General features: G+C 33.2%; 1 protein-coding gene across 1 annotated transcript in view; it reads right to left on the bottom strand.

The window, feature by feature from the left end:
- Window positions 1-5585: 5585 nt before the first annotated feature.
- The window catches only part of Ptgfr (prostaglandin F receptor), a 41385-nt gene continuing 33544 nt past the window's right edge, over window positions 5586-13426 (bottom strand). Inside the window, exon 3 of the mRNA XM_046443200.2 lies at window positions 5586-9478. Coding sequence (XP_046299156.1) covers window positions 9179-9478 — 300 coding nt within the window. The 3' untranslated portion in view covers window positions 5586-9178. The remainder of the gene's footprint in view (window positions 9479-13426) is intronic.

Here is a 13426-nt window from a genome sequence, read left to right as displayed (position 1 = left end):
TTTTTTTTTGATCTTTAGGCAGTGGAGTTCTAATCACAGACTATATCTCAGATGGTGTCAATATTTTTAAAGTTAATGTCATTCTTCCCTACTTGCAAAATTTTACTCATAATGCAAACAGGAATGTTGAATTTCAGGGGATGGTAATCATCTATTATAAAGAATTACTGGTAGTGCTTATGAGAGATAAGTGATCTCCAAAAGCAATGTAATATGATGACAGATTATCTTCCATTCTGAAAATTGGAGAAACTTTTCTTCTGTGACTACCGTCATTAAAATCCTTTCCCTGCTCTGCTATCCTTCCCCTACCTCCACAATTCAGGAATCTGGAAAGATCCTAAAATACATGTAAAAGTGAATGATAGCAACATTAGACCATAGGCTAAGTGGTTGGTGTGGCTTCACTGGTCAGAATGAACCACTCTCTTAATTCTGATTTGAATCACAACCCATCATGAGTTCTTTTTATAAAGGCAAGCTGGTCCACAATATATTTCTATTTTAGTTGTACGCAAGCCATACTGGGCTTAAATCAGTAAAAGACTAAACCACTCATCTCCACAGGAACAGAGAAGGGGCTGGCAGCAATTCAGAAGACACGGAGACCAAAGCCATTTGATTCTACAGTTGGACTATATATTATTGAACAAAAGTACAGTCACCACACAAATTCTTGCCTCAAGACTCTGGTAAAAAGGGGTCTTCTTGGAAAATCCTTCCTGATCATTATGTTTCTAATTAGTGTATTAATAAGAGATGAGAGATGTATGCCACAAGTCAGAAAGATTCAGAATCTATAGCTAGATCTTCTGGAGAATTCTACATCAAGAGAAATGTAATTATTTCATAAGTCTTCACCAAAAACATTACTAAAGGACAATTTTAATATCTACCTAACCTAAATTAAGAAATAAAATAAATAAAATTACTTCTAACTTTAGTTTCTATAATTCTCTGGATAATTTTGAGCTTTCTATTTTGCACACTATTCTGAATATCTGTGAGAAAATCACTAATCTATAAAATCAAACTCAAAGTGGTGACGAATGTCTCAATTTTTAGAAAACTGTTTGATAGTTTCAGCTCTTCTAATAGTTCAAGTTTTACAAATGAGTATATTGATGCTGAGATTTCAGAAAAATACATTTGAAGAAATGACTACATAGAACATTTATCTGTGTTTGCATTTGGTATCCTGTGTAAGACTCATGGTGACCAATGACATATTCTCCAGAAGACAGAAACATTCCTGGTGGGACTGTGCCTTGCAAAACCACAACTTGGACTTGAGTTTCTATAGCTTTTATTCTCTTTCTTTTTTCTTTTAACTTTCTTTTCTTTTACCTTATAAATACCATTCATTTGGACTTGCATAAAAGACCTTGATTTTTAGTGCCTTTAGAATAGGATTTTGTGTCCAAGTGTTTTAATTTTATTTTGGTCCATTTATTTTCAACTGTCATTTTAATTATTTCTACTAAAACCCATTAAAATAATGCACTTGTCCCAGAAGAAAAGAATGAACATTGTATTTTATTGGGAAAAGAAATACCCAGTACCCCTCTGAGAAGCCAGACTGATTAAAGATTCATTTTACTAGAGTAGGAAATTACCTTAACACCAACTGGAATCAGACAAGACAGGAAAATAGCAGGATCAAAGAAAATTATAAACATTGGAAGTGTAGGGAGAAAAATGTAAAATTGATCCAAATAGGCCTTCAACTCTTTCTTGAAAAAAAAAAATGAAAAGATTTGGTTAGAGTGAGAAAATGTAAGTAATATTCCCAGAGATTGGTATGGTGATTTTGCCTGAATACATTTTGAGAAAAATCCTTTTGAAACTAGTAAGAGATTTGAGACCAACTAAATCTTGGTTCATTTATGTTGACTTTGTTTCTCCATAAATTTTAATTGTCCATACATATCACCCCATGTTATTCTAACCCCTCTTTGCATACATTTTTCCACATCTAAATTATTTGAAGTTGGGGGAAAAATTAGGGTAGGAATGAAATGTCTAGTACTAAAAAAATGGTCCTATTTTGCATTATTAAAATGCATCATGGCTCTTTGTTTCATGTCATAACAAGTAGCTGGTTAGCCTCGTTGATTAGACCTGTGGTTCCCAGGTCTAGCATTGCTTGGGACCTTTAGGGACTCTATTGCAAATGAAGATTCTCTAATCACATCCCAGACCTACTGAATCAGTCACTGAAGTGAGGCTCAACACTTTGATGAAATAAATACTACATGTGAATGGGATGCATGCTCATGTTTGAGAACTCAGTTAATAGGATTAATACATGTGTGGTCCAGTTGTTATAGATTTATAGACATCATTGTCTATACTTGTTACAGACTAAATTATGTCCCTCCAAAATTCATACCTTAAAGTCAAAATCTTCAATTCCTCAGAATTTGTCTACTGACAAATTTGTCTTACTGAGTCTTCACAGAAGTAGGTAAGGTTAAATAAGTTCACTAGAATGAGCCCTAGTCCTGAGCCCTGCTGCCTCACGAAAGCTGATTGAAGCGTAGACACACATGGAGGAAAGAGCATATGAAAACAAAGAAAGAAAATGGCCATCTACAAGACAAGGAGACAGGCCTCAGAAGAAATCACCCCTAGCCCCAGATGTCTGGCCTCCATAATTGTAAAAAAAAAAATGTTTTTTAAACCACAGAGTCTGTGGCACTTAGTTATGGCAGCCCTGGAAAACTAATAAATTTTTAACTAACCCACTTAACTATCTACAGACTGTATGCTGTTGGTCACAACAGACATCTGGTGAGAAGAGAAACTAGTATTACAGAAAATTACCTTCTTCACTAGAAAAACTTGTGATAGGTCTTTAGTGTCATTGTAAAATTACTAAAACAAGGGTCATTTTATTATTTTATGGTCTAAACTAGTGTTTCCCAATCTAAGTTAATAATAGAGGCCATGAAAGTCAATATATCAAAAAACCTGATGGAAATCCACCCCAGAAAAGACTTCAAGAATATTACTAAAACAGGGGAGGCATTTATTGGCTACACATTTGGTGGGGGGGGGGGGCTTAGACCCCTAGCTTACCTGACACAAAACATAAATTCCATTAAAATTAGAAAATTTAAGGATAAAAAATAAAAGGGAGAGTATGTTTATAATCTTTGAGGACAGAAATATTTCCAAACAAGAAATAAATCAATAATCCATAAAAGATCACTAAGTCTATTATGGTGAAAGACACCCTCAATGAAAAATAAAATGGCAACCTAGGAGAAAAGTATTTGTAACATATGTGAAAAGGGTTAATATTCTTAACATACAGAGTCAAATCAATAAGAAAAATATTAATAGATTAGTATGGACAAAGGTCAGGAACAGGAAATTCATAGAAAAGCAATGATTAACAAATGTAAGAATATGTTTAACTTCATTATTGCAAAGGGAAACAAAAGTAACATAAAATATGATTTGAATATTATTTATTTTGCTGATTAGATTTGTGAATGTAAAAGGCTGCCTTAATACATAGTAGTAATCTCAGAAATTAAGCATTTTTTAAAAAAAGAGTATGGTCATTCACATTGCCCATTTTAGCAGTGTGTATTAATACTGCAAATGAGTCTGTCTTAATACAGTAAAAGTTCTCAAGCCACAATAATAGGATACAAAGAAATACCCACTGAAATAGCATTAGGTGAAAGGGAAATAAATGGAAATAAAAGCAAGTCTCCATCAATAAGAAAAATCATTTTTTAACTTGTGGCACATTCATATTACATAATACTATCTAGATATTTAAAAGAATTTTTTGTATGTACATGGACTATCAAAACAAAAACATTGCCTAAAAAAAAGTATGTATATTATAATCTCACTTTTTAAAAAGTTAAATTATGTTAAGTGTCTACTGGTGTAGAACTACTTTATTTAAAATGGAAAAGTTAACACTTCAACAGTAGGATGAATTTCAATTTGGGGTTTCATAAATCAAACACTGAGAATAATTCAAGTGAAATTAAACATGAAACACTAAGGTTGTTTTCAAAGTGCAAATTTGAATGTGAAAAGGGTTAATATTCTTAACATACAGAGTCAAATTGCCTCAAATCCAAGATATAATTTCTTTAGATTTCAAGAATTTTGCCTCTGCTCTATTATAAATAGATCACTAACCAAAAGTGAAATTTTCATTATATTTAAAAACCTATCTAGATTGTTAACTGAAGATATATGCCTGCAAATTTGAGATTTTTAATAATAACATACTGACTTCCAAATTACTTTCTCATAATTACAAATCACATTTTTATCTTATCATGTTCAGTTAATACTTGCTCAGGGCAGAAATATAGCTCTGCCAGAAATTTTCTGCAATAAATCCCTGTAAGTATCTTAGAACAAAACATTTGTTATAAATGAATTTACATCTCAAGATTGCTAAGATTTAATTTTAGCCAAGTTTCTTATTTACTTTATGTACTGCTAGGTTTGAGTTCAAAATGAAGGGATTCTTCCCTTTGGAGAAAAAAAGGAGAAATGTAGTTTGATCTTGTTTCAGTGCTATTACACTACTTTGAATATTCTGAAAGTTTTACAGAGTTCAGTCTCCTGAGTTATGTCAAGACAAACATATTCTATCATGGAGAAATTAAAAGTGCAAAGGCAAAATTACATTTACTTCATTCTCACTTATTAGAAAAGCAATCATTTCAGACATAGCTGCAAATGGGCAGTGTTTGTCTTGTTGTCTGCATTATTTTAAAAAGTGAGTTTTTCCCTTACTATTCTATGTATCTGAAATAAAAAAATTATTCATTGTAAGTAGCACGTATTCAACCCTATCTTTATAGATTACAACAGCATACTTCTCAGTATTTATAAATAGTGAACACTAAATGTTTTATTACATTATGTTCCTAAATAAAAAAGTAATTTAAAAAATGTGGTTCATGTTTAAATATCAGTAGGAAGGCAAGAACTAAAACATTTTTTTATTGAATGTTGAAATAATTACTGCTGTCTATCAACTATTTTCAGTCTTCCTCCTGGTGTATCAACCCAGCTGAAGTCTTGTTTTGGCCAGAAATGTGTGAGTAAATGTGTATTTCTTTTGGGTAGACGCTCTAACAGACTATGTATGATTCATCGTGTTCTGTTGTTTCCCCTCTAGCATAAACAGCAACATATCATGGTGGATATTCAGTCTCTTGAGTTCTTTGAAGTGATTATAGTGACAGGAATCCCCCTTTAGAGTGGACAGGAAGCACAGTTGACCTACAAACATTTCTGAGTTTGCGTCACTAAGATTTGGGGGTTGCTTGCTATCCTAGACCTATGTAGGCTTATCCTAATTTGTATACCTAGGCCACCAGATTTTAGAAACAATCCCATCTAAATTATGAAACTATGGTAAGACTCAGGTTAAAGAAACTTAGATGTTGCAGAGGAGTGGACAGAGAAGGAATAACAGACAGTAACACTGGAAACCAAGTCAAAACTCTTCCCATCTAATAGCAGGTAAAAATGGGCATTCAGGCTCAAAAGTTGAAAGTTTTATACGACCATCTTCAAAATAACCACTCTGGATATAGGTTCTCCACATTTATTATAAAGTCATTTAAGTTTCAAGCCAGTCGAAGCACTAAAATTACATGGGTTATATACCAATGCAAGCAACAACACATACACATCACGATTTAGTCTCTTGTGCAAACCAGCAAATATGAAGAGCACAAAATACACTTATTCACATAACAAAGAAAAACACATTTCATCTACTATTAAAACATGTCAGTAATGAGTGGAAGTTCAACATTATTTACTGGGTGGCAAAGTCTTCTGATACCCAGATGAGGGAGCAAGAAAATATACATGCCCAACCTTGATATTCTGACCCTAGATAGTTAATTAATTGGAGCAATGGTGGTGCACAGGAAAAGCTAAAGCAGTTTTCACAAAAGGCTCACTCTGTATTTAATAAATGTTCATATTAAGGTTGTAAATTCAAATTACGCATAAAACTAAAGTGAATTTGTCTTATTTCTAAGTCTTAAAATGAGCATATAAGACTATTATATACCACAGATTTATCTCCCCTGCCCCATATGTGTGTGTGTGTGTGTGTATGTGTGTGTGTAGACATTTAGGAATTTTCCACTTTAGTTATACAAATCATATAAAGCAACTTTCCATCTCTAGAAAAAAAAATTCAAAGGGCATGTTTTTATCACTTAATTGAAACCTTCAGTAAAACATTTGATGTTTTGGATACCAGGAGTCAGCATTCTCTTTGTATTAATAATCATAAAAACCCATATGCATTTTTTTGGCTTAAACCACAAAAATTTATTTCTTACAGTTCCAGAGGCGGACGTCCAATATTAGGATATGGATGGGTTCTCTTGAGAGCTCTCCTTGTGGTAGAGGGAAATCTCTCTCATAACTCTTTCTATAAGGGCAGTAATTTAAACAAATTCACAAAGACTCTAAAAAAGTCTGACAAGTTTAGCTTTTGCCTAGAATAATATAATTTTTCAGAAATCATAAGCTCAAACAGTATGTGAAGTTGCATGATTACTACTTTACCTAATGCAAAGGGAAATTATTTCAGTTACCCTGAAGGTCTCATTACAAACTTTAAAACAGAGCTTACAACACTCAAATTAATGAACCTGTTGAAACTATTTGTACTATTTATTTCTGGAAATCAGAACAAATATACTTTCACTTGGAACATGAATGAAAGTTATTGGTGAATGCTACCCTCTATTATTTATTATACAGCAAACTGCCAAACTATGTGCAAAATATATATCAAAAGAAACAAATTCTGAAATCAGCTCTGCCCACTCTTGTGTTTGTTTGCTTTCTTTGGAAGAAAAGCCTAAATCATGCAAACACATATTCTTTTACTTATTTTTTTCCAGTTTTGATGTCTGTATCATGTGTTTAACATCATCTCAAAATCAATTATATTGCCCTAAAACGATGCTCACATGATACAAGTAATCTTTCCAGATATGCAGAGTGACTCCATTGTCACTCCCCAAAGCACTGGTCATATCACAGATCTCAGTTCAGATGCATACGGCTAGGACCACATCGTGGCAATACAGCAACAATTTTTCCATTACATTTTAAAGACTCTGGGAGAAGAGGCCTGGAGATTCTGAATGAGTTTCTTCTCAGTGTCTTATCCCAGTTGAAATACATGCAAATATTTGCTGCAGGTTTTTTATCCAAAATGACAAGGGAAGGTAGGTAGAGATCTGGTCCCTTGTGCCTCATTTCACAGGACACCAATATTCTTAAGTAGTTATAGAAAATAAATATCTGCTTTGAAAGTTTGTCTTGGCTTAAAGTGCTCTTGAAACACATTTATGCAATGTAATAGCAATCACAAATAGCTTCCTTTTAAACACGTGTTGTATATACAAACATACACACACATACATAATGTATATATACATATACCATAATAATCAATATGTAACTGTCATTTTAAACTAAAATGTGCAAAAACTTTGCAATTCCATGTCCAATTTGCATTAAGAAATTTTTGTCTATAATTCAACTTGACAAGTATTAATCTAGCATATATTATGTGCTCTACATATGAGAATAAATTTGCAAGATTAATCATTTACTGGTCTTAAAATAAGAATATCATGTGCCAGCATGTTGTGATCTGCTTTAGATTTGCAGAAAAAATATTGCCTTCAAATCTTCAATGAGGAAACTTTCTTAATTTCTTTTAATTTACCCATGACAATTTGCCAAAATCCACAAAGTTAACAATGACTTCCAATGGAAATTAACAATAAAAACCAGAAATTTATGAACATAATCATTTAAGTCTAGCTGAATTAACAGAATTACCTAGAGTCTGAAAACAGTTTCACAGAGAAAATTAATTTTTAAATGGACCCAATTTAATGAAAGAAAGAAGTTTTTTTAGAAATACATTTCCCTATTATAAAGCAGAACTACACCCTATTCTCTGATGGACCTAAGACATTCTGAATGGGTACTAAATTATTTGGAATGAATCACAAAAACAAGGGAAAAAAAGGTCTGATTTATTACTGGAAATTTGGGGGAGATTATTACCTTTGATTTCTGGTTAGCTATTAAAATGATGCCAAAATGCCTGGCTGATTTCCAATCTTCCCCTTCAACACTATAGCACAAGCTTTAGAAGATGCTATCTTACACATTCAATGGACCTGTTGTCAAAAGAGGATTTTCTATTGTCTGTGGTGAGTATTTTTGTGTACATACATGCATGTAAGGCAGAAACACACTAGATGTAGATAATCTTTGAATATTATATGTTGACTGTGTTTCTTTTATTCTCTGAAACAGAAATAATGGCACACAGCAAAGCACCTTTTGCCCATGTTCTTTGCTCAAATCATTGGGGTATAAGTTGTTTGCATTATTCATGGTAGAGCTTTTTAGGAACTTCTATCATGCAAGTAGCCTATATCTGTGCTAAGTTAAAGCCTCTGTATCTCTAAATATGAACATGTATCAGCATACTAAATTTTTCAAAGGAAACGATTATTTAAAAATTTTAAATCTATACTTGCCAAAAAGCCTTCAAACAATTGACCTTCATAATAATAGATGAAAGTAATCATATTGTCAAATATGATATGAATGGGCCCATTTAAAAGCCACAGTTGAATCCCAGGTGCCATGGTCATGCATATATTGATTGAGGCTACATAATGACTACTAAAACAGACCAGACAAAAATACAGGGGTCTTGTAGTTCAATGAGCTTTGTCTATGAAGAATAGCTACAAACAGTGATCCTAAAATAGCCAATCCACCATGCAGGTAGTATTAAGGTGTTCCCTAGAAGATAGGCCAAGTAAAAATACATTAGGCCTCAACACATTTATTTATTTTAAAAGCATAAATCACACAGATAAGCTCAAATTTTTTTTTCTATTTGACTCCCATAAGCATCATTTCATTCTAACTCCAGTTGACAAAAACAAGTGAAAATGTGCAATCATATACTCCTTTGACAAATTTCAAAAGCTGAATCCAAAGAAAGTTATCACCAACTACCTGCTGAGGTCTGAACTTTCCAGTTAGGCTATGTATATTTATCTAATTAACTGATATATTGCCAAAAATTTTCTTAATCGCGTTCTAGTCCTACACTGACTTACTGTACCACTAAAGTCGGTGCTTGCTGATTTTTTTCTGCAACTGGTGACTCAGAAATAGCAGCAACCTTTAAGGAATTTTTAATAGAGCTAAGCTCCCAAATATGTAAGCTGATGACATGCACTCCACAGCAGCGTCTGGCAAGCTTGAAGAGATTCTTAAGGACAGCCTTCCGGAGAAGAATATATACCCAGGGATCTAAGATTTGATTCCATGTTGCCATTCGGAGAGCAAAGAGCGTTGTTTCACAGGTCTCCAGAGAATTATTTCCATTTATGCCAATGTTGGCCATTGTTACCTATAATACAAGAAAAACAGAGAAATCAATTGATTGCAGGCATTTTTTTTTCAGTCCTGTTATTTTTAACTTAACTTAGCTGTGCTATATGACCTTCATTCCACTTCCATAAAGTGATGTTACGCTGCAAAATACTGACAAAAATTAAAGATATAATCAATGATACAGACATTTGAATCCTTTGAATTCAAATTGACATCAGAACTACAACAACAGTAATTTCTAAAAGTAAGTCAGATGTGCATGACTAGAATGACTCAGGGAGAACAGATGTTGACATCAGAAACCACCCTTCTTAGACTTCTGCAGATAATATTATCAAAGCCAGCACACATTTTGCATTTCAATAAAAACTAAATTATATTTAAGTACATAAATCATAGATAAGCTAACAGATTTTTTTAAAAAATGCATGCAGAACATTTGATATTAATTTGTACATAGTATATAATATTATTCTGTAATGCTACTTTTAGAGTTTTCAGCTTGGTAACTACAATGATAATAGCATTTTCTCTTTTCTGAATCTCTTATCCCTACCATAAATAGGCTAAAACATTCTCAAAAGTAAACAATGGAATTTTCTAAAGACTTTGTAGAAATGAGCTTATCTCTATACTACTATATTGTGACTTAATCATAACAATTCTTATTTTGGTCTCCTATCTCCATTTTCTGATCACTGTGATTATAAGGAGATCATTTCGTAGAATCAGTTCCATAAATGGTCCCAGCTACTATTAGAATAAAGCAAATCACGGAGTCCAGCTTTAACAGCCAAACGGTTACAGAACAAACAAAGAGGACTTCAAAAACAACTCAGCTATAAAAAATAATAAAAAAAAATAAACAGGAGATGAAACTGAAATTAAATGGTACTGGGTCATCATGCCACAAAGATTCAAACATGATATCACAAAACCTAAAAATCCCAAATGAAAAGAAAATCAAGACCAATGTCAAAAAGAAGCATCTTTATTTGCAAGGCTGAGATCAATGCTTAAAGAATAAATATCACTTATCAAAACTTCCATGGCCTGTATGACATAGTGCAAACTCTTCAACTGGCACTGTGATGGTACATCTGTAAGTTTACCTCTACAATCTTATCTCCCCTGCAAATATCTTATGTTCCAACCACTGGCCAATATCTCACTTTCAGAGATACACCATGTTCTTTGAGCAATGGCTTATGTAACACCCTTTATTCTGAACTCCTATCCCACTTTCTCTGCCAAAATTTTTCTGACAAAGTTTCTCTGACAAACTCCTGTCTCTAAACCCCCTATAAAACCCATGCATTTTTCCCAATCTTCACCAAGATGAATGAGCAGTTGCTGCCCTCCTCTGTACTCCCACTGCACTCTGTCCAGTTATACACTTTAAAACAATGCATAATAATTATGCATTTACCTGTATATCTATGATCATCTTTTGTTTTTCTTCATATTTCTAATATCCAGTACAAGGCTGATATCTAAAATGTACCCAGTAAATATTGGTTGAATTTACTTATGTTATTTTTTATTCTTTGCATTTATTTTTTGAAGCACAATGACTCATCATCAGAGAAACCTCTGACCATCTGTCACAAGGGTCTAATATTTTGAAGCATTAAGTGTTTCTAAAAGTTTTAATGTATTACTGAAGGATTCCAGTGTGGTTTGTTGGCACTTGAAAGAAACAAGATATTGCTGTCCATGCAGATCACTTGGGCAACAGTCTTTTCCCAGGAAATAATGCATCAAAATGCAGACCTAAATATTCAGTAGCTAAATAAAATTAAAAGAGTATTTTCTGCACAACAGTACCTGGGTCAAATATAGACTCTCCTATCATTGTTGTATCATTGTTCCCTTAAATTATGCCTTAGGATTTTAAAAATATACCTACCTATATGGGACTAATTACTCTAAGAAGAAAATAACACCAAGACTTGACTGGCATTTGGACTCAAATATTTTCACTTTATATTGTTTTGTTCACTCAACAAATACTTATTGATTATCTGCTATGTGCCAGACAGTGTGCAAGGAATTGAAGATAAAAATGGTAAACAAAGCAGAAACTATAGAATTTATAATCTGTTTGCTAAAATTGGGTAGGGAGAGTATTAGGATGAATGAATAAATATTTCTCTTGACTCACAGTAGTAAATGTATGCATTTTCTATTAATGAATAGGTATGTTCCTGGGTACCTACTCTGTGTATATGGGAGCAAATATACTCAGAACAATTGTGTGGAACAGTTGACCTTGCTTTAGAGATGTGCAAATTTAAAGCATCTCGGTTATATGGCATGCACTTCTCCGATTTTTCCTTTCTTCTCTGAAAATAGTCCTATGTTCATCAACTATGAAAAGACACTGAATTTTCTGAAGGAACCCAGAGCCTAGTCTTCTTTCCAGAATACCAGCGCAGTGCCCAAGCACTCATAATCACTCTGTCCTTCCTTGACCACCAGCCCCAGTCATGAAGAAGGGTTGCCCCAAAGCCTTGGGAGAAGGAATTATTGTTTAGCTACCCACAAAGCTGTAGGTGAAATATTTCTGTAAAATAGATGTCATTAGTATTTTATTTATAATAGCATCATTGGTAATTCTGGATAAACTAAGTCTGAAAAAAATAGATAAACCATGATAATTTTACATTATGAAAATTTATGTAGGTACTTCTGTTTGTGTTTCAGTTTTAACATTTTAAAATATTTTTAATATTTTGTTTTAGTTTAGTTGGACATAATATCTTTATTTTATTTTTATGTGGTGCTAAGGCTCAAACCCAGAGCCCCACACATGCTAGGCGAGTGCTCTACTGCTAAGTCACAACCCCAGCCCCTCAGCTTTAACTTTTTTTAAAAAGCAAGTCACTCCAGTTGCATTAATTGTGTCATCTCAATTTTGAAAAAACAACTGTTGTTTTCTGCATGGGAAATAGACTGGGGTATATACATCAGTGTTTTCATTGGTTAACCCTAGGCAGTAGAAGCACAGAGGATTTTTATTTTCTCCTTTGGTTTGTGTCTAGTTTACTAATATTTTGGATAGACCATACATTGTTTTTACAAGTTGTGCTTTTTTCCCCCAAGTAATTTGTGGAAATACACTATTTTATCAGAAATTGTATCAGAAATTGTATGGATTATATATGCATATTCATGCACATGTGATGTGATACTGAAGGCGCCAAAGAATCGCCTGGAAAACGTAACTCTGATAAAACTGGCAGGAGATATGTGGGAGATGAGGTCAGGCTGAGGAATGTCTCCAAGCTGGGCCAACATAGTCATTTTCCCTGGACCTGGATGACAGTCACTTCACATGCCTGGAAAGCATTCTTTTCTGACTGGCCCACCCAATCTTGCATTCCAGACAGTTATCCAGACTCTCATCAATACTTAGCCTTTCATCTAGTTCCCAAGAGAATGAGAGGACATAGAACTAGAGAAATATATATTATTTTTAAAAATATCTTCTACAGATTTTGGAAAGTTACAATTGTTCATCTTTATCAATGATTACAATTCGAACTGAGAAAATGGACAGGACCAAGTGTTTGCATAGTCTATAAGAAAACAATTAATTAATCTGATACCTCTAACACACTCAATACTAAGACAAGAGAGAAACAATGAAGTAAAAAATGTATAGGAAGGAGAGTTTAGGTGCATTGTCAAATTTCAAGGAATAAAACATAATAAAATCAAATATCTATCTACTTGGGCCACATAATACAATTATATCATCTGTTAAGTTCAAAATTAATCAATCGAACAGATCACTTTACTCAGATAACAGAGCCCATGTAAACTAAAATTTTACTCTGGAAGCTATTTTACATCTGGGTCCGTTGACTAGATTCAGGAAAGCAATGGTAAATTCAATAATTGTGCTTCTGTTCCTTTGAGTATTCATAAAAGTATATCAATCTAGAATCAGGTAGTTTTT

The sequence above is a fragment of the Marmota monax genome, unplaced genomic scaffold, assembly GCF_021218885.2.
Source record: "Marmota monax isolate L192 unplaced genomic scaffold, Marmota_monax_Labrador192_F-V1.1 WCK01_AAM20220418_F8-fsc00046, whole genome shotgun sequence".
Taxonomy (NCBI): Eukaryota; Metazoa; Chordata; class Mammalia; order Rodentia; family Sciuridae; genus Marmota; species Marmota monax.
Note: the sequence above shows the minus strand (reverse complement) of the source record. Positions and strands in the feature narration are given on the sequence as shown.